Genomic DNA, 27,293 nt, shown 5'->3' with positions numbered 1-27,293 from the left:
ATCTCCAAATCTAATCTGACTACTGCATGTACAGTAGTCAATAAAATTTCAATAAAATTTTCAATAAAATTGGACAGTATTAGTTACTACACAGTACATCTCAAAAATCACTTTAATAAGAGTAATCTTAAGTTTTACAAAACCATACACAATGCTATTACAAACCTATTTGTCAATACATTAAATTTGGTTCAACGACTGCCCTATTGATACCACTCGTGGATAAACAAACAAAACTGAAAAGAGGCTTTTATTTCTCTCACTTTCATACTGCGTTTGTCACAATGCTTCTGACCAGAAAATGCTGCAACAACAAATAACAGTACAAGAAAGATTTACTCAACCCACCCACACAAGGAAAAAATTTCAAGTATAAAAACAAAACGTGGCTATAACTAGGAATTTTTAATAATAAATAACTTCGGACCCCAAAATAATGTAAAAACAAACCATGAACAGGAACAGATAGAAATATGTCTGAAATTACAGCATTTCCTGACATGATCTGCGAGCTAGTTTCTCTTCCTACCTTTTGCAAAATCCCCAGGTGAGCCATGCTCTTGAGAAGGGGGGGCAGTGACCTGTAATGCCCTTCGTACGATTAAAAAAAAAAAGGACAGTTTGAAGTTGCCTATTCATGCAATTACAATCAGAACTACTGCACCTGCCTTTACTATCTAAACTAATATCACATTTCTTCACATCCAACTATGATGTGGGCACGGTTCCTTGTATAACACAACCAGTAACAAAATAGTGCAAAAAATCCAGTGAAAATTACTATAATACTGTTTTGTACAGAAAAAAAAAATGGTTACTTCCTTCTGCTTCATCTGAAAATGACTGCATGCTAAGGCAACCTATAAACTACTTCCCTTGGAATGAGACACTGGGTACAGTTTGCAACAGTGATGGTGGTGATAAGGCTATGCATTTTTACTTCCTCTTTCGCACACACTTTATTAATAGAAATGCTCTTAGGGTGTTTACAACTCACACGTGAAATATAAATGCTCCGTATATTTTTCCATTCCGTCAGTTATCAAGCACACTAGTACACATGAAAGAGGATGAATTAAGCAATTTCAGTGATCAAAATGTGATTTTACTATAAAATGGATGAGTGTGACCTTGGGACATTTGAAAATTTTGCATATCTAAAGTCAGAAACATTTTGGTAGATCCAGATGCTCAACTGTAATAGTCCATGGTTTCAGTATGTACAGTTGGATGAATGTTGAATCTTAGCACGTACGTAATGCATGAAAACCTCCCCATTTTTCCGTGTCTTTAAATAGAGGGGAACAAGGATGATGATTCATGAAAACTTCGACGATTGTTTCATCACTATGATTTGCAAGGGGAAAAGCGGACTGAACCTCACCAATCTTGTTGCCAGGTACAAAATGTACATCAGTTGCAAAAATAAATTAAAAATGTATAAAAAAAATTGGAATCCTTTGCCAGTAGGAAAATCAATGACAAAAACTGACTTTAAACAGCAGTTAACCCACATTTTTTTAACCCTTCCCAATTTTCATTTCTATGTTATTTCGAAGAGATGAAACATAACTATCACAAAAACCTTTGTTTCAATCTTGACTAGTAGCTGTTAAGGAATGATTTTGGTAAATACAAGGTCAAGTTTGCATTATTACCAAACAAGTGTAAACTTTAATGAGATTGAATTCCATCACAACCATCCACTTGCAGGAAGGTTTTATTACTTTTTAAAACAATTCTATAAAGGGAGGCACTAGGTCTAAGTACACGTCTTTCGTGGGAAGTTTTTTTTTTTTTTTTTTGTGTTCACAAAATGGAAATCAATCAAATTCTAAAACAGTTACTCAAGTGGGAATAACTAAATTACAAAAGAAGCCACATTTAGATATTGTGAAGTTTCTTTACATATCACTTAGTTTCAGTCATCACCTCAAGCACCAGTATTTTCCAAGTGGCCATTGTTTTAGTTACATATCAAAACAGCAATGTTCACTGAAGCACACCATTCTTCAAAAATTGTACAATGACCCTCCAGTAAGCTGAAATTCTTCTTCAGCAGTCCTACTCCTGCAGATGTTTGGACCACTTGTACTGCTGCAATCATCTGCTCAAGATACAGGCTGCTGCACTGGACGAGGTTACCTAGGAGTTATTATAAGTATAGAAACACAGGCCAAAGAGCGACTACAATTGGTCAATTTTAACGTCGGGGAACAAAGCCACCTCTGGGTCCACCCGGACCGCCTCTGTTATTTTCACGATTGAATCCACCCGGTCTTCCTCCTCCGCGACCTTGTAGACCACCGGGAGGTCCCTGACGCATGCCTCCGCTTCCGCCGCTGCCACGACCGCTGTTTGGACGGCCCATTCCGCCATCCATTCTCATGCGGGCTTTTTTCTCTTCAACATTCAATCGATGTTCACCATGGAGATGAATAGGCTGAAATTTGAAAATTAGAAGGTAAGTATTGCAGAAATAATGAAGTTATAACCTTTTTCAAAACACCTAAGATTGTAATTTAGTCTATTCATAACTGGTAAACTATAAAGACTTTCAAGAGAAAAATATCTTACCTCTTTCTATATATATAATGAACTAAAGTCAATACCAGTTCCGTCAAATCATCTAGTTCGTCGTGTTAACTATAAATGCCATACGCAACATCTACATACTGCCCTATACAGGTCATCATTTCAGTATTTCTTTTCAAGGCAAAGTACAAAATGGATATCTTTCTCCAAGTTTAAATTAACTTATCCACAGTTAAAACCCCGTATAAATTAAAAGTCCTACTACAAACCTCTATCTAAAAGTCTACTTTTTAATTTATATCTTGCAACACCTGCTAATTGAAGTAAATTACATGTCATTCAATACACCCAATGCATACTATCCAAAACATGGCCCATCAATAACACCCATTAATAGTATCAACCAATTATACTGCTCAAAACTAACCTATTATATCAGGCAAAAAGACTTCAGGGTTTTGAAAGCTTATATTTTGGAAGACTAGAATAGTAGCCCCATTTCAGAAACAAAGGCATTCAAACTATAATTGATGTTCAAAACAGCAAGTTTTGAAAGTAATCAAGAGCATTGTTTCAAGTCGTGCTTAAGAATATTTTTTAACATTACTTTCATTTCCTCATTCCCTTCTTCACTGGGCTACATTCCCTTTTGAAGCATCCTGTTTTTCAATCTAGAGTTTGTAGCTCAGCTAATACTTATAATAATAATCGAGAATGGCCCTCATTAAGTAGCTTGTTAAAAAGCCTACCAAGTCAGTAATACCTCAGGGTTTAACCTTAAATTTGTTCCAAAATGGTAGTTGAACATATGAAGAAAAGATTGATTGAAAGTCAAGAAATACAAGTTACAAAGAATGTTCCATAACACACGCTCAGAGGTACGTATATTGTCCATGTGAATATTAATTTGAAATATCATCCCTGTAGCCGCAGGGGCATTAAAGGAAATTAAAATAGCGACAACGTATCCCTGCGTGTCGTAAGAGGCGACTAAAAGAGACGGGACAAGGGGGCTGGGAACCCCCTCTCCTGTATTATAATCCTGTGAGACATCAAAGAGGTGGAGCTGGGGGGAGAGTGACTGCTCCCCGCACTCTAGTTTTGGGGTGTTTGAATGTGCGTGGATGTAGTACAATAGAGTAAAAGATGTGAGATTAGAAGTATGTTTAGAAATCGATACCTTAGCTATGTGTGAGACAAGATAAAAGAGAAAGGTGAAGTGATGTTTTGTGAAATGTCTGGTAGTTTGTCTGGGATTGAGAGGGGAAGAGCAAGAGAAGGTGTGGCTTTATTGCTGAGTGAATGGATGACAGGTAAAGTAGTGGAGTGAAAGGAGATGACATCTAGGTTAATGTGGGTAAGGGTTAGGTTGGGTAGGGAATGTTGGGCTTTTGTCAGTACGTATGGGCCAGGTTGTGAGAAAAGTGAAGAGCGAAATGAGTTTGGAATGAATTAACTAGGTGTAGAAGGACTGGGTAGAAGGAATTTTGTAGTTGTCACGGGTGACTTAAATGCTAGAGTGGGCGCTGGAGAGGTAGAAGGTGACATTGGGAAGTATGGCCTACCAGGTGAAAATGAGTGACGAGAGACTGGTAGATGTGTGTTGAGCAAGAGATGGTGACAAGTTCTAGTTTTTTCAAAAAGAAGGATAAAAACAAGTATACTTGGGTAAGAGTGGTAAATGGAAGTGTGGTAGAAAGGGCATTAATGGATTGTGTTGATAACTAAAAGAATGTTTGGAAGATTGAAAGACGTGCACGTGTTTAGGGGTATGGCTAACAGTATGTCTGATCATTTTTTGGGGAAAGGAAAATTAGTTGTAGCATAAGATTGGGGAAATAGAGTAGGTGGATGTAAAAGGGAGCTAGTAAAGGTTGAGCTAATAAAACCAGGGGTAAAATGTATTTACCAAGAAAGGTTGAAAAAGGTGCATGACGCAGTGAAAGTAAGAGAAACTGGTAATTTAGAGGAGGAGTGGAAGTTAGTAAAAGAAAATTTTGTTGGGATTGCAACTGATGTGTGTGACAAGAAGTTTGTTGGAGGCAGCATGAGGAAGGGCAGTGAAAGGTGGAATGAAGAAGTGAGGGTAAAAGTGGAAGAGAAAAAGAGGGCTTTTGAAGAATGGCTGCAGTAATAGTGTAGAGAAGTATGAAAGATATAGAGAGAAAAATGTGGAAGTAAAGCGCAAAGTGAGGCTAAGAGGGCAGCTGACCTGAGATGGGGTCAGGGATTGGGTCATTCATATGAAGGGCATAAGAAGTTTTGGAAAGAAGTGTGAAGAGAGTAAGGAAGACTGGTTCAAGAATTGAAGAGACAGGTTGCTAAAAGGAGAGGAGGCAAGGAAAAGGTGGGCGGAATATTTGGAAAGTTTACTGAATGTTGAGGATAATAGGGAGGCAGATATAATTGCTGTTGCAGATGTTGAAGTCCTGGTGATGGGAGACAAGAATGAGAGAGATTACAAGAGAGGAAGTGAGGAGAGCACTAGATGAAACAGGAGTAGGAAAAGCATCTGGTACTGATGGTGTGAGCGCTGAGATGTTGAAGGAAGGGGGTGTGACTGCACTTGAATGGTTGGTGAGATTGTTTAATATGAGTTTTGTGTTATCAATGGTACCAGTAGATGGGGTTTGTGCGTGTATTGTACCACTATATAACGGTAAAGGAGATGTGCATGAGTGTTGTAATTCAAGAGGTATTAGTTTGTTGAGTGTAGTTGGAAAAGTCTATGGTAGAGTACTGATTAATAGGATTAAGGATAAAACAGAGAATGCAATCTTAGAAGTACAGGGTGGTTTTAGAAGAGGTAGGGGTTGTGTGAATCAGATTTTTACAATTAGGCAGATATGCGAGAAATATTTAGCCAAAGGCAAGGAGACGTGTGTTGCGTTTATGGATCTGGAGAAAGCGTATAATAAGAGTTGATAAGGAAGCAATGTGGAATGTGATGAGGTTGGTGGAAGGTTGTTGCAAGCAGTGAAAAGTTTCTACAAAGGTAGTAAAGCATGTGTTAGGATAGGAAATGAAGTGAGCGATTGGTTTCCGGTGAATGGGGCTGAGACAGGGATGTGTGATGTCGCCATGGTTGTTTAACTTGTATGTTGATGGAGTGGTGAGAGAGGTGAATGCTCGAGTGCTGGGACGAGGATTGAAACTGGTAGACGAGAATGATCATGAATGGGAGGTAAATCAGTTGTTGTTTGCAGAAGACACTGTACTGGTTGCAGACGCAGAAGAGAAGTTTGGCCGATTAGTGACAGAATTTGGAAGGGTGTGAAAGAAGGAAGTTGAGAGTTAATGTGGGCAAGAGTAAGATTATGAGATGTACGAGAAGGGAAGGTGGTGCGGAGTTGAACGTCATGTTGAATGGAGAGTTACTTGGGGAGGTGGATCAGCAGTTGAGTACTTGGGGTTGCAGCAAATGGTGGAGTGGAAGCAGATGTACGTCAGAGTGAATGAAGGATGCAAGGTGTTGGGGGCAGTTAAGGGAGTAGTCAACAATAGAGGGTTGGGCATGAATGTAAAGAGTTCTGTATGAGAAAGTGATTGTACCAACTGTGATGTATGGATTGGAGTTGTGGGGAATGAAAGTGACGGAGAGACAGAAATTGAATGTGTTTGTGATCAAGGGTCTAAGAGTATGGCTGGTGTATCTCGAGTAGATAGGGTTAGGAACGAAGTAGTGAGGGTGAGAATGGGTGTAAGAAATGAGTTAGCAGCTAGAGTGGATATGAATGTGTTGAGGTGATTTGGCCATGTTGAGAGAATGGAAAATGGCTGTCTTCTAAAGAAGGTGATGAATGCAAGAGTTGATGGGAGAAGTACAAGAGGAAGGCCAAGGTTTGGGTGGATGGATGGAGTGAAGGAAGCTCTGGGTGATAGGAGGATAGATGTGAGAGAGGCAAGAGAGCGTGCTAGAAATAGGAATGAATGGCGAGCGATTGTGACGCAGTTCCGGTAGGCTCTGCTGCTTCCTCCGGTGCCTTGGTTGACCGCTGACGTAGCAGCAGTAGGGGATTTAGCGTTATGAACCTTAATCTGTGGTGGATAACGGGGGAGGGTGGGCTGTGGCACCCTAGCAGTACCAGCCGAACTCGGTTGAGTCCCTTGTCAGGCTGGGAGGAATGTAGAGAGGAGAGGTCCCCTTTTTTGTTTCATTTGGTTGATGTCGGTTAACCCCCAAATCGGAGGAAATGCCTTGGTATATATATATGCATCATCCCTAGAAAGAAGGACATGTCCGACTGATTTGTATAAAGGAACCCAAACTCCAGTATTTACATTAATTTCCCTAGAAGACCTAATAAACTGTCAAATTGAACTTTAAAATCACTTACCCTTTTGCTAATCAAGTAACCATAAAATATACTTGTCTATCTACCATGGCACTTTCCCCATTTTGAGGGGTAACTAACATGAAAAAAGGGAGGGACTTTTCTTCTTTTTACTACTACCAGCCTGACTAGGGATACTGATGTATAGCCTTAATTCCACAAATATATGTGCCGTTTACGTTATACACTACCCTCTGCTGTCGAGACTACCAAAAACATGTTTCATTTCTTCCTAATACTACTTTCCCACCTTTTATCTCTACTTCATATTAAGGGGTCGGCTGCCCGATGACAATATTGAGACTGTTTGTAATAGCAATAATAATTACAACAAAAATCAATGGACTTTTCTTCAAGCACTGAACCTCTTAAAACAAATTTCACTGTTGGTCTCAAAATGTTAAATCCTTTGCAAACTGTAAGGATTTCTGAAGGAACACATCCAAGGTATTATTAGTATAATATTCATCTACATAGAATGAATCCCACATGCTAACATATAGCAAAGCACCTTCTCTTCTTGACTTAGAAATACCCTGCAGAATATGAGGCATTCCCCAACCATAGGCAACCATTCTTTGTAGAGGAAAGACAATTCCTTTCACTATTTAAGATAAAATATTGCAATCTAAAATCTGGGCCATGAAGGCTGCCAGTCATCAAGCTTATGCAACTTAAGGGGACCAGGCTGTTGCAAGAGATATAATATAAAACTGATTGGATTTAAGAATGTGAACTATACAGCCAAGCCCTGGGGGCCTGTGAAACCCTTCTTATATACTGGACAGTGAAATGGAAGATGCAAAAATAGAGGGATAGTTAATAAATGAGTGCAGCAAAAATAGAGGGATAGTTAATAAATGAGTGCAAAGACCTCTGATTAATGCCTACAGTATACTGCTTGGCTGACGGCACTAAATCCCTTGGCCATAAAAAAAAAAAAAAAACATGCTAACAAAAGTATAAACAATTACAATAACAAACAGAATAATTATACAGCTATAAAACTGAGTCTTCTGGTTAGTTTTTAAGGGTTTATAAGGAAAATTAAATAACCACTTACCCTAGAGTTGAGGGCCCTTGAAACTGCACCCTCTTCCTCAAAAGTTATGAAACCGAAGTTTGGAACTTGACCCTTTGGACCAGTTTTTCCTTTTGCAGTGTTAATGCGGATATCAACAATCTTGCCAAACTTGGAAAACTCCGCCTGAAAATTTATCATATGATTAACTTAATTTTGTAAGCTATGGCTTAATAACAGAAGCTATAAAAACAGCATGATGATGACAGGAAGGTGCATCTGTTGTCTATATAAAAAAAAAAATACTGCAGTCTTCGAAATGTTCAAAAGACAAATGTATGAAAAAGGAAATCCTTTAGTAAAGACATTCCAATCTTTTACACAGTTAAAATTACGGGAGGACAGGATAGATGAATACATCGTAAATTCATACCATGTCAATAACAATCCATTACAACTCAATGATAGTGCACAGCATCATACTATGAGACTGCTGAATGCATAACAATTTCAATAAATTGAGAAAAAAAAAAAATTAATATTTAGAACGCAACACTGTGGTCTACCTATAATATTTTCAAAAAGTTAAAAATCTGAAAACAACTATATATTCAGCACAATAAAATTTATTACCTTTTGACCCTTTACTTCAATTGGATTGCTTATATTCTTACCTTCAACTCATCTTCACCTGCTGCATGTGGTAGATTTCCAACAAAGATCTGCTGACTGTCAGGTACAGGTGGAGCTCTCCTCCTCTCCTCTCCACCCAAACTCTCTGCAAAAAGAATACGCACAATATAGGAACACCAGTAATAATCAACACGAGATCCTTATAACACTCATTGTTACAGACATCACTGTCAAAGCTATAAAATCTACTTACCAATTTCTGCATTGTCTTCACTATTGGGTCTGTAAGGTCGGTCCCTGGGTGGTCCTCGACCTTGCGTGTTTCTTTGAGGACGTTGGTTTACTCCTCCGACAGGCTGTGATGGATTCTGGACAGCAGATGGAGCAGTTGCGGGAGTACGATTCATCTCGACCCGGTTCTGTTGATAAGAAAATTCATTAAACGAAAAAACAGGGTGGATAACCCTATGGCAAAATGAGGGACAAATGTTCTCCCCTATGTAAATTGACTTTTTTCTACTTCTGCCAATTAATCAAACCTATACACACCCCAGGTTGTGTTGCAGGTTGTGCCGGTGGTGTAGGCTGTGGTGGGGGAGGTTGGGTGACAGAAGGAGCAGGAGCAACTGCAGCTGCAGCGGCAAATCCTTGTGAACTCTTAAACAAGTTAGCAAACGTTTTTGGTTCAGCTGGCTGAACGGGATCGGGCTGAAGAGGAGGGTCAGGATCAGGTGTTTCCTTTTGAGAAACCACTGGCTCATCCCAAGAGGCATTTTGAACCTCAGCTGTGTTTCCCCAACCTTCAGGACCAGGAGAACCCCAGCCCTCATCATCCTGAAAGACAAACTTTTACTAATCTTCCTACAATACCACATGCTACTTGGAGACTCGAAAGTTGTTTTCTTTTCTCCAGTGTTATATAAACACAAGGGAACAATTTCACCCCATTAAATGGATCTTACCTTTTCTGGTGTGGGAATAGGTTCAGGGGCAGGCTCTGCCTGAGCTGGCTCTGGAGGGGTTGGAGATAGAGGTGCAGCCACAGGAGTAGTAGCAGCTGCAGGTGTAGTTGGTCCTGGTGGAGGCACAGTTGCAACCTGCCATGCAAAGATAAAATTCATACTTGGCTCATGAAAGCAATTTGACCTAGTAAATATGGGGGCTTTATCACCAAGAACACCAAATTTTTTTTACTAAAGGACAGGATTATCCAAACCAAAGAACCATGATGAATAATTTTCAAAACCTTCAGTCACAAGTACTGTGTAGTTACTACAAATATTGACTTCCGTAATAATTTCTCATATGACATTACTGAACTTTCCAATTGGCATCACATAATCATAGTTAATATGAATGACAAAATCAGATATCTTACAGGAGTTGGTGTTGGCACAGAGGGAGCCACTGTTGTCTGAGGTGTAGCTGGTGGGGTTGGCTCAGGTTCAGTGGGGTGAGCCGATCCATTCACTGTGGCAGCAGAAGTAGCAAATGCCTGTGAAGGCATTGGGCCTTCCAATTCTTCTTCAACTTCACTTCCACCTTCATCGACAGCCTCTTCCTCACTGAACACCTGTAATAAAGATGCAACACAATGAGGAATAGGTGAGACTACCAAAATGTCCAGACTTAGACATTTTAGTGGTCTTCCTAAGATAAATGGAGATATCCTGTATACATCAACCATGTAAAAAATAATTTAATATTTCATGGCTCCAAAAAAATTTAAAAGCTTTATTACTCTATGTGATGAACAACAATTATTACTTTTAATGAGCCAAACCTTTCATCAGGAACAATAAATTTTGCCGTGAGTGGTAGGTACTAAAGTTTGAATCTCTCAAGGAATATTAACCGTGTATACAGCATATAATAAAAATATGAAATGAAATTCACATACCTCATCCTGGTAACGGAAAATATCATTGTGCACGTAGTACTTCTTGGGGGTTTGTGGAGCCAATACAAACGTTTGCATGAACCTACGCATGGGCATACCATTGTTTGACAATTCACCAGTTACCTGAAAATATTGATAAAAAAAAAAATGTAATTTCTGATAGTAATAATCAAAGTAGAGACAGATATTGCATAAAATCTTGATATTTGACTACAGACTCTACTCTAACAAAATGTTTATCAAATATTTCCTTCATTATTACAAAATACTGACAGCTCACCTGAATGACTACCCCATTGCCAAGAGTAGCCTGAGCATCTACCATTCTAATCTTGGCATGGCAATCCCGGAAATTCAGGCTCATTATCATTTTGTGGATGTCGGCTTGACCTATAATTGGTTCGCTCATGGAGTTATGGCCCCCATGCATAAATGAAGAGTTGTGACTGAAGAAACTGAAACAAATAATAATAAAGTTGTAAAACGTTATACGTAGGATAGAGATCACTATGGTAATTCTTTAAGCAGTTTTTTCCTTTACGACAATTAAGGCTAAAAGGAGTACGCTATTGCACACTTGAAATTCCATGCTGTTCAACCTTCTTTACATATACGATACATCCTACTTCTACTTTTAATCTGTCAAGTAGAAGTTGTAATATATCAAAACCATGCTAAGCATTCATGTTTTCTTCCTTGCTTTTAAAATATTCATGGACATAGAATAAGTAGACTTTCTGTGTCTGATCACCTAATTGCTGGTGTGGGAAGTGATGGGCTCCCTTAAACACTCGAAGAGACCACTAAGAGAAATGTCACAGTTTACGTAAGATCTACAATACTTTCTACTTCAACATATTCATTGAATTAAACTAGTAGTAAGACGCAATAATGCAATACTACAGTGCTCATGTTTTCAACATTCTGGATAAGATATGGGTGCCACAATCATTAATTTGCTTTACTTTTGGGGTGCTTTTCCAGTCCTGTACAGCAGGGGATCCCTACTCTCTACAGGGCCACCAGTCATTTTATTATGTTCGTTTGAAAGCATTCAACATTTAAAATTGCGTATTGCTCGCTTACTGTTAAATCATCACTATCGATGCACTCACAATAAGTCTCTTCAGTTCCTTGTCGAAAGCCTTAATATCTTTAATCATTCAAATGGCTTTTTGTGTGTGACGTTTATTTCTATAAATTCAAAGCTTGTTACACTAGTTCTTTTCAACATTGAGATTTGAGTAACCTTTATGAATGAAGAGCTCGTCACCCGCACCAGACCTACCCTCTCTCAGAATGTAAAAGGTGGCGTGTGTGGGGGAGGATCATTTCAGTGACCTTACCCGTTAGTTATTTAACCATGTATCATCTAATGCTAGCAGATCCAAATATTTCTTGTTTAACAATTCTAAAATTTGAATACAGTACTTTTATTACCAACAGATTGTATATTTACATAGCCACAATTTATGACATCCTTAGTATCCATGATCAGTATTTACTGGTAACCTTTCCAATTCCACTATAAACACAAATACAAATACCTTTTAATGTCATCTAAATTACTGAAAAACACCTCTCCACTTTACAAAATAAAATAAGGATATCTAATACTTTAATCCCCCCCCCTACAAATTTATTCACAATGTCTTCTTTTAAAATCCTGAGTTTGAGTAATTGAACATACAGAAATGAGACCCTCAAAATATCTAATCACAGCATTCCTAAGCCAGCTATGGCTAGTTTAATTACTGTCCAATCCAAGCTTTACAATTGGGCTACCTATAAAGATTACTAAAACCTCAACACATTCCATTTATCAACATCTTTACCAATTGCATTGTTATAAAGAAAATTTACCTCAACCACCAATTTTCTCTTCCAAGATAAAATAATGAAAGGTACAAAGAAAAGTATGGCGTCTTCTGGAAGGTACTATGAGAAAAGGTTAAATTTCCGTGCATTAACGTAAAGGCCCCATATATGAAAAAGAGAGATGTTGATTCTAAAACGAAATTCAAAAATATAAAATCTGATGAGATTAAAGATACTGTAAACAAATAAATTCCCATTTATACACACTTCAACACTAGCTGAACTAGGTACCAAGTGTCATTGCTCTCTCTTACTATTTATTACCACAATGTAAATAATTAAATAATTCTATTCAGCAAGGAATTGGACCAATAAAAATAGGTCAAGAATTACAAAATCCTTCACAATTCTAAATAGAATTGTGAAGGATGATTTAGAAAGAACTGGACCAATTGCAATACAGAAATTTTGCAAATTCCTTCAAAATTCAATTCAGAAGAGAACAGACCCAATTTAAATAGTGGAAAGAATCTAACAATCCTTCACAATTCTATTGAAGATAGAACAGGATCAATCAAGTCCGGGAGGGGGGGGGGGGGGCCTCTACACAATCCTTCCTTACTATGGATGTACTGTAAACCTTACAATAACAGACCTATAAGGGGGAAGGTGTGTATGGTACCACTTATGGTCCGTTGTATCGCAAAAAGTTTCCCAATGCAGAAAATCGAGCAAAATTGTATCAAATTGTATAGGCTATAGGCTTACCATCTATACCAAACATGTGGCTAACATCAAAACTAACAGTTGAGATTATCACACTTGTTTTTCACCTTTAAATGACATAATTAAGAAATTAAATTAAATAACACATGAAAATTAAGTAATCTACTCAAGATATGTAAAAGATTAATTCAACCATGTGTCATAACAATCAAAAACTGAATACAGCGCCAGAAAATAGCGAGTAATCTAGGAACTACTGCCACTGCCTTATACCCAGTAAGAAAAAAATAGAATAATGTATACAAGACTAGTTTATTTGTAAATGAATAAGTAAATATATATGAATATTGCATGTATCCAAAAATAAAGCCACCTATTGATTAGACAACATAGAAAATGAAGAGTAGTTTTAACATCTCATTTCTGTGATACAAAAACTGCTAAACCATGAAACCATTTGTGTAAGCATATAATTTAGGTTTTGGTTGGGTAAAGATGTTATAATTTAGTCTTAATGTATGCTTAGAAATTCAAAAACTAAATAAAAACGATTCCATATCACATTTCCCCTACATACGATTCATCATAATGAACAAACAAACAAATGAATGGTCAAAAGCATTTATAATTTTTTTAGTAAACCTCATATCAATTATGTGAAAGTTTAAGTAAGTTTGGAAATTATATTAGTAATATTACATGCGAACATATCCTTGATACCAGTAGCTTGCGTCACCTGACAATATTAACATGCAATCAGCTTAGCATGCTTCTTATGGTAACCTTTGCCAAAAGAATGCTACTCTAGTTATTTGAATTTAGTTTGGTACATCAGATGTCCGCAATAACAGTATCCGATGCTGCGAGGTTTTACTGTATACGTTCCAGCAGAAGCTGAAAACTAGCCATAAAACTATCAGCAAGGTATAACTTCCAGCTGCTGGTTAGCAATTTTAACTGCAGCCAGGACTTAGCGGGTGATAAGTGACGGCAGGTCAAGTACGAGCAAAGAGCTCTAGGTTTGTATAATTAGGAAAAATACAAAAGACTGTACTTTCAACTGTACTGTTCCAACACCTAACACAATCCTCTTTTGCTCTTCAGTATGGGAAACTCACGTTCAGGAGGGTGGAAGTACCAACTGGCTGGTACAATGACCCACAGTGTGACTGCTTTGCCCAAGCTTAATTAAGGCAACCTAACAACTTGCTAACTCTCAAACATATGCAAGAACTAATGGCCTGGGCAATTCCGTGTGATATGTGGGAACTAAGAATTGTGACTTAACCAGGTCAAAATTTTTGGAGTAATAAAACTGTCAACTTGACATAGACATTGACCCCCTCCTACTCCCAAGGAGGACGGGGAAAGATATACAATATTTCAAATAACGGGCTACACAAGGGATATGGTTTATACATGCAGATGACAGAGGTCGGTGATGTATGCCCAAGTGATGGGAAGATGAACAAAAATGTCAGTCACTATCATTCATCCTCCAACTACCAGATAATGTCTGCGCTACTTGATATGCAGCCACCACATGACCTACAGAGAACATACCCAGGTTTCTATGGATAATGTCTTGCAGGTAGTGGGCTGTGAATGTTGTCTGACACTTCCAAACCCCACCTGAAGCACCTACACCCGTTTCTATGGATAATGTCTTGCAGGTAGTGGGCTGTGAATGTCTGACACTTCCAAACCCCACCTGAAGCACCTACACCCGTTTCTATGGATAATGTCTTGCAGGTAGTGGGCTGTGAATGTTGTCTGACACTTCCAAACCCCACCTGAAGCACCTACACCACAGAGTAGTTTTTTTTTAATGCTAAAGACTTAACAACCTTGAGAAGGAGAGTAAGGATTTAAGGTCAGATCGATGAACTGTCAAATCCAGGAAGAGATTGCATTCAAGTAACTGTACTGTTGACCCTGCCCGTAGTTGCTAAGTTTGTTGATGTTGATGTGTGGTCAAACTACTGTGACTCATTTAGGGGAACCTCTCACAACCCTCACAGGGCATAAGAATTGATCGAAGTCATCAGTTACAGAATGGAGACTTATTTTGGAAGGGCCCAAATCTAGGAACCACTACAGCCAGATTTTGTGAATTAGCAACAACCTCAGGGACAAAGTTGAGTGATACCTGACCCCCTTCCCTTTGAATGGGCATCTTATGACAGACCATGGAACTCGCCGACTCACAAATCTCTGTATGAGGAGGGACAGATCCGCTGAGTAGGAAATGTCGACATTTTTCTTGCCCGGGGATGAAACGGCGTTCTCTTCAGTCCATCCTCAGCATTTCCATAGTTAGAACTCAAGTTGCTGTGAAAAAGTACCTAATCTGTTTATGAATGCTACTACTTTGGTGGTGTCACTTATTAGCTTTGCTTAAGAACCGGAAAGGTTGTTCTTACTTCCAAGAGGTTTGTGGTAATGCTGCTTGAACTCGGACTACAGTCTGGAGGCCGTGTGTTACAACAGATGACACCTAACCCTTCTTTTGATGCATCTGAAGAGCATCAAATGCATGAGAGAGGAAGATCTCCCCGGAGATGGTTGATGTCTAGCACCCACCAACCAAGGTCTCTCTTCTGCTTTGGTCTTTCAGAGGGTTATAGTGCTGAAACCTGAAGGTTTTTAGCTGCCACTGGAGAGAACAGATGCAATGACTGCCATTGGGAAAGAGACGCTCCTAGGAAGTCAAATGGTCCAATTGGCGAGGCCACAGCTCTGTTGGGAGAGTTTTGCATTAGAAACAGGTAGTCGCTTTAGTCTCTCCACTATTTTCGGAAGGAAAGACTTTGCCCAGTGGGTGCGTATCTGCATCCCGGGATATACCCGTTTCTGAGATGGTTACAGAGGACTTTGTGCTTTACATCGATCCTCAAAGAGCAAACCTCAAAACCCTGTCTCGGTTTAGGACCTCCCGGAGTCTGCTGGAATCGGCCAATAGTCTAGATACAGTATCATAGTCTAACGCCATTCTTATGCACCCAGACTGATACAAGGGAAAAGATCCTTGTGAACAACTAAGGGGCTGTGGTCAGGCTGAAACAGCAACTTTCATTATGGATGAATCTTAGGTACTTCCTTGATGATGGATGGATTGGGACCTGGAGGTACATATCCTTCAAGTGCAGTGTTATCATAAAGTCCTTTGGTCTGACGGCCTGTCTGACCATTTCTGCTATCTCCATCTTGCATGGAATCTGATGAGCAAACTTATTCGGGGAAGAGACATCTATGACTGGTCTTCAATCTTCTGATGACTTTTCAACAATAGTACACAGTAGGAGGCTGGGGACTCGTATAGGCCCTCTTAAAGAGCGTGGTATGGACTTCAGTCTCTTCCCTTGCAGATCCCTTCACATAGAAACGAAAAATCACTGGATGTCGAGCCAAAGGACGGAGAGTGAATGAGGCGTAGTAGCACTAGCGGAGGACATACCGACCAAGGTTCGAGTGAGAAACATCCACCTGCGTCACCTGCTCCGTAGGCATCCCGGGCCATCCTAAGTGATTAGGTAAGAAGAATGGATGACCCCATTGTAGGCACACCCACATCCAACTCCTCTGCCTCGTGACCCTCTAGCAGTGTGGTTCCCAACACCAGGAGCAGGGTGATTTCTGAAGGTTGCCAAAGCCTTACTACATAGCTGTCCATATTTAATTCTGATTAATGTAACTGCGAAGGAAGTTTTTCAAGTACTGTTATGATCAAGAATCCTGCTGTACCCCCAGCATGGCCCACCGGCACTAAATGGTACAGTTGCAAGGTAGCCACTGAAAATTGGAGTTTTTGCTATTGTTAAAATTTTTCCTTCTATATGGTCACAGCTATTTCTCAAACATTATTTGGTTGTTACACTAGCCACTTTTTTTATGTAATTCATTATATCAATTTTCTGAATAAGTTAAATTTATTAGGTAAGTACAGTACTAAAATGTTATCGCTAACCACAGAAGAAAAACTTCCTGTGTAAAAGATAGGACAATAAAGTTTCCTTTCTTTTTTATTTTTTTTTTAACTTTTTATCATTCCCATTTAGGGTATATTGAAAATCATTGTGGTAGTAAATATAAACTTTAACATAATGAAAGCTCAAACATTCTAAGTACATATAACTAACACAAAAAGGTTGGGTTATTTATTAGAATTAGACACCTACTCCAGCTTAAGACTGCATTTAGGATCACAAGCAGAAAATGTTGGGAAACTCTGCTCTAGCATGAAAGGGATGCCTAGATGATAGCTTCTGGGCACTAGCCCCTCTCTTCTGTCCTTCTTGCCTTGGAAGTCTATCCACAAAGCAGCTTTCATAGAATACTTCACAATGTACTACATGGTGGCAGCATCGCCCCACTTCAGAGAAGTTTCTCAGCAATGCTGACTACTTCTTGAGGGTTGTATTCTGCGTTAGAGTTGGAATATCGTACCTGAATCTAACGGCAAAGGAGGCGGATAATTTTTTATTATCTCTTAACACTTCCCCTGTTGCTCATATGGTAAAGGAAGTAGATGAGTAGAGTCAATGCCCAAAGGAACTGGGTCACTCCTACTACCTGAGCTAAGGCCTTCCTCTTGATTACCTTCATGCCACTAGTCTCGGTAGCTCTGGGGTGTCATAGAAGGGGTCCAGATCGAGTCATCGGGTACCAATTCCCTAAGAGGCTTGAGACCAAGTAGGTAAATCTCATTCCCTGGCTTACCGAACACAAAACTAGGAACGTCCTTCTGCGGATCTAGCACCTGGGGTTTCAAGGTCCAGTTCTTTAGGTTGCAAAACCTTCAGAGCTACAAGAGGCAGGTTTGGGTTGGTCAATCTGTCTCCTTTCAAAGTTAATAGCTGTCGTGAAACAAGATCTGAGACCTCAAATCACTGCCAGAGCTGGAACGAGGCATGGACAAATCCAGCACAAGTTTCCCAAAGCATTGTGAGGTGACTAACCAGGTGAGGAGAGCAAGTTGGCTTCTGGGTTCCCTCAAGAGGATCTCCTGACAAGGAGAGGCCTGCAACTTCTCTTTTATATCTCAAAGCAATATGAGCGAAGGGTGGAAAGCAGAACCCAAGGTAGCTGGAGCAACAGACACAAGGAAGCTGTGGCGGGTCACCTTACCGTAGGGTCTCAAGAAATAAGACAAAGGTCAACTCCAGAGGAAGCAGGTGTCTACTTCTCGTGTCCTTTGCTATAGAACCTCCAAAAGCCATTACTTAAGAGGGGAATCCGAGCTCCCCAGGAAAGCAAAAGCAGGTCACAGTATCAAGACTATCATAAGGCTTAGGGTTTCCTGCGAATCCTCTGAACTAGGGTTGACAGGGGTCAAAAACCCAACACACTTACTCGACCATCCTCCAGAGGAGACCGATCGAGCAGAGTCAACGGGGAGTTTACGAGAGAGTCTTCGCCTTGACGAAAAACCCCAAAAGGAGAAGACTACCTTTTTTACTTCTTCTGATGAATACTGAACTGCACCCACCAGAAGAATGGCTACTCCAAACATTCCTGCTAACAAAAATGGCTTCTGCCCACTGGACAAAGGATGTGAGAATTCGTCTCCATGGCCAACATGAAGGTGTTGTAAAGGGGCCCTTCCATGAAAGGACAAATCCACACCGTAAAAGGAATGAAGGTTAAGAGAAGGACGGTACTTCAGCTTTCTAGCGAACCAAATTAAAAGAGGATTTTATCACCAGTGTGTAAGCAGGGTGACTGGTTTAACCAGCACTAAACAGCAGCTGCCTGTTATACCTCGCTAAAAGTTTCATGGTTAGTTTTCAGCTTTTGGCAAAATACATATCCATAGTAAAGAGCAAACGGGTTTGTATTAGGTGTTGCAAAAACTACAAAATTCTTCTTAATTCTATTCTATAAAAAAACTTGAGCAATCATAATACAAAGATTCTACAAACTCCTTTATAATTCTATTTAGAAAAGAACAGGACTAAGCAATCAAGAGATGGAAAATCTACAAAATCCTTCCTAATTCTATTCAAGAGAGAACAGGACCAATAAAAGGTAAAATTTTCACTTTCAGTAATATGTTGTTGCCACCACAATAATAAACTATAAATTTCCCAACATAACCTCGAACATTGTACTTACCGATGAAGGTGCATGGGGGCCTTGTTGAGCACCGTGTAGTACTGGCGCACAAACTCAAGGCCAACACATTGCGGTGATGGAGTTTCCATGACCATCCTCTGTTAAAACTCCTGAAAAAAATAAAATTTCTAATCAACATCTACATCTTGTGCATTTAATTTGCAAAACCAATGAATTTGAATGAAAGAATACATCTGTACTTTAGTTGTATAAACTTGTATAAAATTGGCAATACAGTTGTCCCCTCTTCTCAAGAGTTACGAGTTACTTTGATTTTTTTATCGCTATAAATATTCATTAGTCTTAAGCTAGGACATGGCTCGTTCCTTTCGCAACCAAATATTCTCATTGCTTTCCTATTTGAAAAGTAACGTAGTACATGCTTCACTATCAGTGTGTAAATATTTTGGCATCTAAGTAGTTAAACGACATACAGTATATCAAAGTTGCCCAAACTGAAATAAGGTTGCAACACCTTTCGGAGTGTGTTTTTGGAACCTTCGTAAATCAGCTGTCTGTTCTACGCGCTTACAAATTGGAAATCTCATTTACTCGTCGTTTAAGATGTGGGCACTGTGCTACAATATTTGTCTCCGTTTTTTTGCAAAACCTCTGCATAAGAACACCCCCGCCCTATTCAACTCAAGCTATGTCCTCAGTCCACCGTGCTGACCAGCCCCCCCGGGCCCCCCTTTCACTGCCGTATTCAAAGCAGGTCAGAATCATATATACATTGGGTAGTTTGTAGCGCTACGGCCACCCGGCCATATTTTGTTTATTATCGCTCCCACTGTTATCTTGTATAGAATAAGATCGTTTGGAAATGGTCTACGGATCTTAAATATGTGCTTAAACGCACACTTTTATGTTTTTTGCCGAAAACCCTAAATTACCTGAAAATTTATATGTGGCTCGAGTTCTTACTCCGGCCACGAATCTTCTCGCTCCCGTAGTTAAAAAAACTAGCTGTAGTTGGCATTACGATAGCGATAGCACCGCTGTAGTGACAAATTACCGAACTAATTGCGACCGCGGTAATTTTGAAACGACCCAATGAGACCCCACTTGACCTGCGGATTAGCCTACGGGCATTTTTTTGCCCAATCAGAATTCAAGAATTCAAAAATCTCGATCATACCATACCTCACAAGAAGCACGCTCATTCTTTCTAGTGCAGACACCATGTCGTCCGGTGCTACATCTCGTGTTTCTGAAGATATAATCAAGTTCGACCAAATTAACGACCCTACTTTTTTTCAAGGGTTCAGTTTCATGGCCACTAACAATTTCAGAGATTATTTGTATTTCAAAGGCCTGTTAGGTGATTTTTCCGGTGTATGTTCTAGTTGCAATATCGGCGAAGTCACTAAGAAGTACGACGGCAAATCAAGTAACGGTAAAACACGTACTTTTGGCGGTGTAATTATCACAAGTACCGGAAAAAGATTAGTTTGAAACGAGTTTTTTTTTTTAAATCCCAGTTGTCGTGCCAGGATATTTTTATCCTCATCTGTGGTTTTGTTTTCAAATTTCCCCAATACACCATTCGCCAGACGTATAAAAAGTTTGCCTCTCATACTCTCGTGGATTGGTACAACTTTTGCCGGGACGTGTGTTCCGATATTCTTTTGATAGACAGTAAGAAGATTGGCGATCCTGGTCACGTGGTGGAGATAGATGAGAGCAAGTTTGGCAAACAGAAGTATAACCGAGGTGATACGGTCAAAGGTGCTTGGGTGTTTTTCCAGGTTGTCGAGGATCATTCGGCTGAGACTTTGATTCCTCTATTATAAGAATTCGTCCATCCCGAAACTACTATTATTTTGGATTGTTGGAAGGCTTATAATATAAAGAATCAATTTTTTCAGCATCGCACAGTTAATCATAGCATTCACTTTGTGAGCCCGGACGATCGCAGTGTACACACTAACTCTATAGAATCGCAGTGGCACGTTTTGAAAAGGACTGTCATACCTGCTTTCGGCACACAGAAACACATGTATGAGTTATTTTTCTAATTACTGTGTTCGCAAGCGATATATAGAGGGATCAGAGTGTAAACTGAAGGCATTCTTGAAATTAATCAATCGTGTTTACCCTCTCAAAACTTGCCAAACCCCATCAACAACGGCCGCTACACACACTTCTCCTGGACCATCCATATCTCCCGGTCCATCCCGCCCATCGAAAGTCGGAAAGAAGATCGTCAGCGCGCCTCCCGAAGATTCGGAATTCAGCGATTACGAATATTAATCATGTAAGTACACATGGATTTCAGTATTTAACTATGTAGTTAATTATATTGTTGTGTAAGGGGGGGGTCCGAGGGGGCGCAGCCCCCCCGGGGTAAGGACACAGCTTTTAGCATAGGTTAGGTGGGGTTTTTCAAGTTAGCGGGATGTGTGTAGGATGGCGGCCAACTGCATGTATGATAGCGGCCGCCTTATTTTCAACTTTATCGGAAACTTGTATAGAATATTAACTGTTCAGAATGTTATAAATATCCAGGGTAAGTACTTACTATACCGATATACAAAGATTTTGAAAACCATCTAATTCGACGTGAAATTTATAAGTCGAACGAGCTCTGTACCTTGCCACGCAGTTTCTCGCTCCCATGGTTCCTAGAATTCCCTATAGATGACGTTCTGATCGAATCAACAGCGCCATAGCGGCGGAATTCTGAATTATTAATCGGCCGCGGCAATTTGAAACGACCCAATGGGACCCCACTTGACCTGGGGATTAACTGGGATTAACTTTTTCACCCAATCATAACTCATTTTTTCTAAAATTCAAATACGGAAACGGGAGCACCCATCGAGGGTCGGAAATGCTCATTCTTTACCAACGTGGCGCGATGGCAACTAACCAGTGTGTAGATACTTGTGAATCTTTTTTCAATTCAGTCAATCCTAGTATGTTGAGGATTATGAACTTTACAACAAGTGCTGAGTTTTCAAAATATTTATATAAAATGTCATATCGGTGAAATGCGCTACAAGTATGATGGAAAATCGGCGAATAGTGGAAAAGCTAAGTTTTTTTGGCGTTGTTCATATAGTTATTGCCGAAAGAAGATCGCCCCTAACCACGGTAGCTTTTTTTCACGATCAAAGCTACCGTACGAAGATGTGTTCGTTATATTAGCAAGTTTTATTGGCGAGTACTAAAAAGATCTGTTCTACCGAAATTCGGTACTCAGAAACATTTATACGAAAGCTACTTTGCGATGTATATAATTCAAAAACGTTATTTGATCGGTAAGGGGTGTAGACTGGAGGCATTCCTGGAATTAGTTAAACGTGTTTATCCGCTCAATACCCACGATTCTGATTCCGAAAGTCCTGGTCCGTCCCAACACCCGTCCCCTCCACAAAAAAAGGTGTCCCATCACCGTACATCTCCTAAAAGTGCCCCTCCAACGTGCCCTCCCCAAAAGAAGAAGAAGTTGTCTCTCGGCAGAAAGCCAATACCAGTTGAAGACTCGGACTTCAGTGACTTTGAATAAGTGTGGGGCGCCGTTGTAGAGGTTACGAATAAACCCGCAAGCTGAACAGGAAATAATGTAAGTACAACCCTCTCCGTTTCTGGTTTGTGTGATCGCGGCCACATGTATGCATGATGTCGGCCGATTAAGAATAGGCAAGTGTAAGGGGGGTCGCAGGGGGGCGTTAGCCCCCCCGTTTAGGTGTTTAAGAATAATTATACGGCTATGTACGGGGGGTCGCAGGGGGGCGTTAGCCCCCCCGTTAAGGAGAGACACGAGTTGTAGGTAAGGTTAGGTGGGCACATTCAGGTTAGGCAGTGTTCTATTGTAGAGTTTTGGCAGAACATTCTGTTGTAGAACAACGGCCACGTCTTACGAAGGGTTAGAAAACGGGAAGAAATTCCCGTTTTCTATGTCCGCGGGAGGACCTGGCCGCTGATCTACAAAGGCTCCAAAATGTACACCAACTAATATAAACTTCGCCCCCCAACCTAACCGACAAGCCTTGTTCTTACCTACTTTCCTAATGCGGGTGTTGACGCCCCTGTGCAACCCCACTTAGGGATATATGTACGATAGCGGCCACCTGTACGTAGGATAACGGCCACCTTATTTTCAACTTTAACGGAAACTTGTATAGATTAAAAGGGTCGTATGTATGACAGCGGCCACCTGTACTGTCTATAATGACAGCCGACTAAGAATACGGAAGTGGGAGCCTTTGTATATCAGCGGCCAGTTGCCCTAGCGAGCATAAAATATAGACACCAACTAACCTAAGCTTTCCCCCCCAACCTAACCTACAAGCCGTGTTCTTACCTACTTACCTAACGGAGGGGCTAACGCACTCCTGCAACCCCCCTTACGCTGCCGTATTTTTAGCTGTTATCATACGTACAGGTGGCCGCTATCATACATACACCTCCAGCAGTGTTAGTGGTGGAGCCTTAGGTTAGTTGGTACCCATATTTTATGCTCTCTAGGCGAACTGGCCGCTGATATACAAAGGCTCCAAGTTAGCTTCTCCCATCGTACTCGTAGTCAAGGAAACTTGTGTAAGGGGGAGGGGGGTCCGGGGTTAAGGATAAGGCTTTTAGCATGGATTAGGTGGGTTTTTAAAGTTAGCTTCTCCCGCCAAAATCGTTTTTAGAACGACGGCCACAGTTCAGGATATTCTCGTTTTCTACGAACTCGATTTTAGCACGGCGGCCACAGTCCACCCCACTTTATAATATTCCCATTTTCTATGGTTGAAAACGGACCTGGCCGTCTCCCTAAAAATGGGTTTTAATAGTTTTGGAAACAAAATGCTTTTTTACTAAAAGACAGGAGTTTCCGAATGAAAACAGTACCGGTTGCCAGCACATAGGAGCAAGACTATTTCTTTTACCATGAGCAAAGCGAGCACACGGCGGAGCAATACCCATTATATTTCTAAAAAATACCCCCTTTCTTGAACGGTCTAACAGGTTTTCGGTCGATTTGCTGTTGAAATGAAGGTCAAAATCAGTAAAAGCATATTATTTACTACAGGAAAAACTTTATATCTCTGAATTGATGTTCCGTCTAATTTAAGTTGCAAATATATCCCTGTAATTGTCTTTACTAATTTTCTACAAATTGTAAATGACAAATTTTGAATGAATATATCGTCTAAGATGATGAACAAGAACAATAAAATTCTCAAAATTTTGATAAGACCCGTAATAAAGTTTATGTATGTTCAAGAAACTACATTCACCCACCATAACTCGCCCTAAGCAAATTAAACTATTGCAAACACCTATTTAACCTCCCATGCTAGTGTTGTTTACAGATAATGTCTACTGCCGTCAAGCGGCTTTCTGAACACGAACAAACTTTCAACTTTCATCCCTCAATCATCTTGCACTAAATTATGCAAATAGCTACACAAGATTGGAAAAATACATTGAATTTTATTAATACTGGTGAAATGGAATCAAGACCAATATGAATTTTATATTTTTCTAGGATTAGATGCAATTTTTCTTGCAATATTAAACACATTGCCACCAACCCTTAGGACAAAAACTAAGATTTTACATTTACTGTACCACAATATTCTTACCAAAATCGACCAAATGGCCTGAATACAGCCCAACTACATAATTTGTTTGAACACCACTACCTTGTATGCAAGAATAACAAGATACACATACCCCTGCAAACAAAGAAAACAAATATGCCCTTTTTACACTTTAGGAACAGTCCAAAGTACCCGAAATTATGAAAGGAACTCGAAGAAGACTTCATTCTTCATTGGCGCTTTTAAGCTTCGGGAAATAATTTCACAAGGCAGGCCTAACTAAAGCTGGTTTACCAGTAGTTTAAGAGGGCTTACCACAGGCTAGAATTAAGCTATACTGTAATATTAAATAGGCATAGGTTAGCTAAAGCCATGCCTACCAGATTTCCAGTAGTTCATACTAAACAAAAAACACTGCCTTCAATCCTATGCACTGGCATTTTCTGCAGGAAGCTTTGACTTGGATGAAAGTTTCAGAAATCGAAAAGGAGAGCAACCTCCTATCCAACCATTTATGGTTTGGGTAATTCAGAAATTGATAAAATGGATAAAAGCTAGTTAGTTAGCCCGATGTATCCTATATTAGGCCAAGCAAATTCTGCTTTCGATTGCCATTCTTAACTATCAAACAAGTAGAAAACATTCACCTTACTCCATCATAAACGGAAATAACGGGGATTTTCAATTTCAAAAATATATGAGAAAATAATCGGTGCACCTTCTAAGACCCGCCGCGGTAGGCCTCGGCACATGTGCACACCTACACAAGGGCAGGTTTTAGACGATTAATTGACGGAATGCATATGCCTACGGTTATATCTACCTCATACTTCAGGTAAGATGGCTGGAATAGTTTATAGGGAAAAAAAATTGGAATTTACGAGTACATTATAGGCATAGTCAATAAACGTGTCCTGGACACGGAAGGAAACGTCCCATCTTCAGATGTACAATTTTACAGTGCACTGTCCCGTGGCGTAATTCGTAGGTTTTTACTATAAATACATCGACTATATCACAAAACCCGAAATAAATTATAAAAAATTTAAAGGCTAATTATGAAGGAAAAGAGCGATAATACATATACTTTTCCCTATCGCCAAATACAGCGACTCTTATTTCGCATGAGAGCACAAATTCACTTAATTTCCGGTCATTAGTTACTTCGGAGATTGATATATATCATAATTTCATTCTGAAATTAACTAAAATCGTAGTATTAAAGGCTTGCTTCGACAGCAACGGCCCCAGCCTAACCACACAAAGAAAACACCAACCTGACACTTTGCAAACTATATCGACATCAACACCGGTAACTTGTTATGCTCATTTCGCCCTTATTTCCCTTCCAAAAGACCCTTAATATGGCTTAATAAGCTTCTTTTGAGCATAATCTTCACAACAAATACACCAAAAACCTAAAAAATGACGTACTTCACGAGCGAGTGATGTTATTTTCCGAAAGAGATCACGTTATTTGTCCCCGCTGCTAATAATGGCTGCTGTTTGTAGTGGATGCGTAATGGCGATGGCGCATACGGACGATGGAGGTCTCGGCCCCAAAATGTCGCCATGCGGTCTCAACCACTCAGACATTTTGGGAACGGGGTCCTCTTCTCACAAAGCCCGCCAATTTTAAATTTGGATTATTATTATTATTATTATTATTATTATTATTATTATTATTATTATTATTATTATTATTATTATTATTATTATTATTATTATTATTACTTGCTAAGCTACAACCCTAATTGAAAAGGCAGGGAAAAGGGAAATTAAATATCTTAAGAAGAGTAACAACATTAAAATAAATATCTCCTATATAGATTATAAAGACTTTAACAAAACAAGAGGAATAGAAATAAGATAACAGAGTGTGTCCGAGTGTACCCTCAAGCAAGAAAACTCTAACCCAAGGCAGTGGAAGACCATGGTACAGAGGTTATGGCACTACCCAAGACTAGAGAACAATGGTTTGATTTTGGAGTTTCCTTCTCCTGGAAGAGTTGCTTCCCATAGCTAAAGAGTCTCTTCTACCCTTACCCACTTGATAATATTTTTTATCTATCTTGCTGTGCATTTGATTTTCTCTTTATTTGCCCATCAAATTTATCTTTCGACAAGGACTCCAGTAGTAAAAGCAGCCTATTGTGGAAAGGAAATGGAAAAAAAACGAGTAAAGTATAAAAGATAAATAGATTTTAAAGATTACGAAATATACTTCAATCAGTAACAATAAATAGATAAGCTATACATAAATTGTGAAACGAGACTCATTTCAAACTGATCAACAGTAAGGTATTTCGATACCGATTCTTAGCTATCAAACAAATAGAATACATTCACCTCACTCTATCGTAAACACGGAGAAAAATCGGAAAATTAAAACAATAAATAATGATATGCAATGTGTAGCCTACAATGATGAAGATGGGGTAGTAAATATCTTAAATCAAAGAAATTATTGCCCGAACCAAATCCAAAACATAGAAGAGAGGATAAGTGTGGTGCTGACGAAAAATACTGCAGATGGGACTACCCACTACGTGTTGAAATGTGATCATGAAGTTTGAAAGGTTATTCATGATAATGGTGACAAAGTTATATTGCGACGAAGTACTTATGAAATACGTGATAAGTACCATGTAATCACCTGCTCCCACTCAGAGGTA

General features: G+C 39.6%; 1 protein-coding gene across 1 annotated transcript; it reads right to left on the bottom strand.

Annotated features, from left to right (window-relative positions):
• Window positions 1–237: 237 nt before the first annotated feature.
• On the bottom strand, window positions 238–26,189 carry rin (ras GTPase-activating protein-binding protein 2). The gene is made up of 11 exons (XM_068389913.1): window positions 26,053–26,189; window positions 19,082–19,191; window positions 10,704–10,878; window positions 10,424–10,546; window positions 9,902–10,096; window positions 9,486–9,620; window positions 9,073–9,357; window positions 8,777–8,942; window positions 8,565–8,668; window positions 7,933–8,076; window positions 238–2,443 (listed from the first exon to the last, which is right to left on the bottom strand). Exons 2-11 carry the CDS (start codon window positions 19,174–19,176, stop codon window positions 2,204–2,206), a joined length of 1,662 nt encoding a protein of 553 aa, XP_068246014.1. The 5' UTR covers window positions 19,177–19,191; window positions 26,053–26,189; the 3' UTR covers window positions 238–2,203.
• Between the last annotated feature and the right edge of the window lie 1,104 nt (window positions 26,190–27,293).

This window comes from Palaemon carinicauda, chromosome 16 (assembly GCF_036898095.1).
Source record: "Palaemon carinicauda isolate YSFRI2023 chromosome 16, ASM3689809v2, whole genome shotgun sequence".
NCBI classification, from domain to species: domain Eukaryota; kingdom Metazoa; phylum Arthropoda; class Malacostraca; order Decapoda; family Palaemonidae; genus Palaemon; species Palaemon carinicauda.
The sequence above is the reverse complement of the archived record's forward strand: the minus strand, read 5'-3'. Positions and strand labels throughout refer to the sequence as shown.

Coding starts and splice junctions, on each gene's coding strand:
- rin (XM_068389913.1), bottom strand. CDS start 19,176: ATGGTCATGGAAACTCCATCACCGCAATGTGTTGGCCTTGAGTTTGTG. Junction 9,621..9,901: donor CTGTGCCAACACCAACTCCT/GTAAGATATCTG, acceptor TTTGCATGGCAG/GTTGCAACTGTGCCTCCACC. Junction 8,669..8,776: donor TGAAGACAATGCAGAAATTG/GTAAGTAGATTT, acceptor TTCTTTTTGCAG/AGAGTTTGGGTGGAGAGGAG.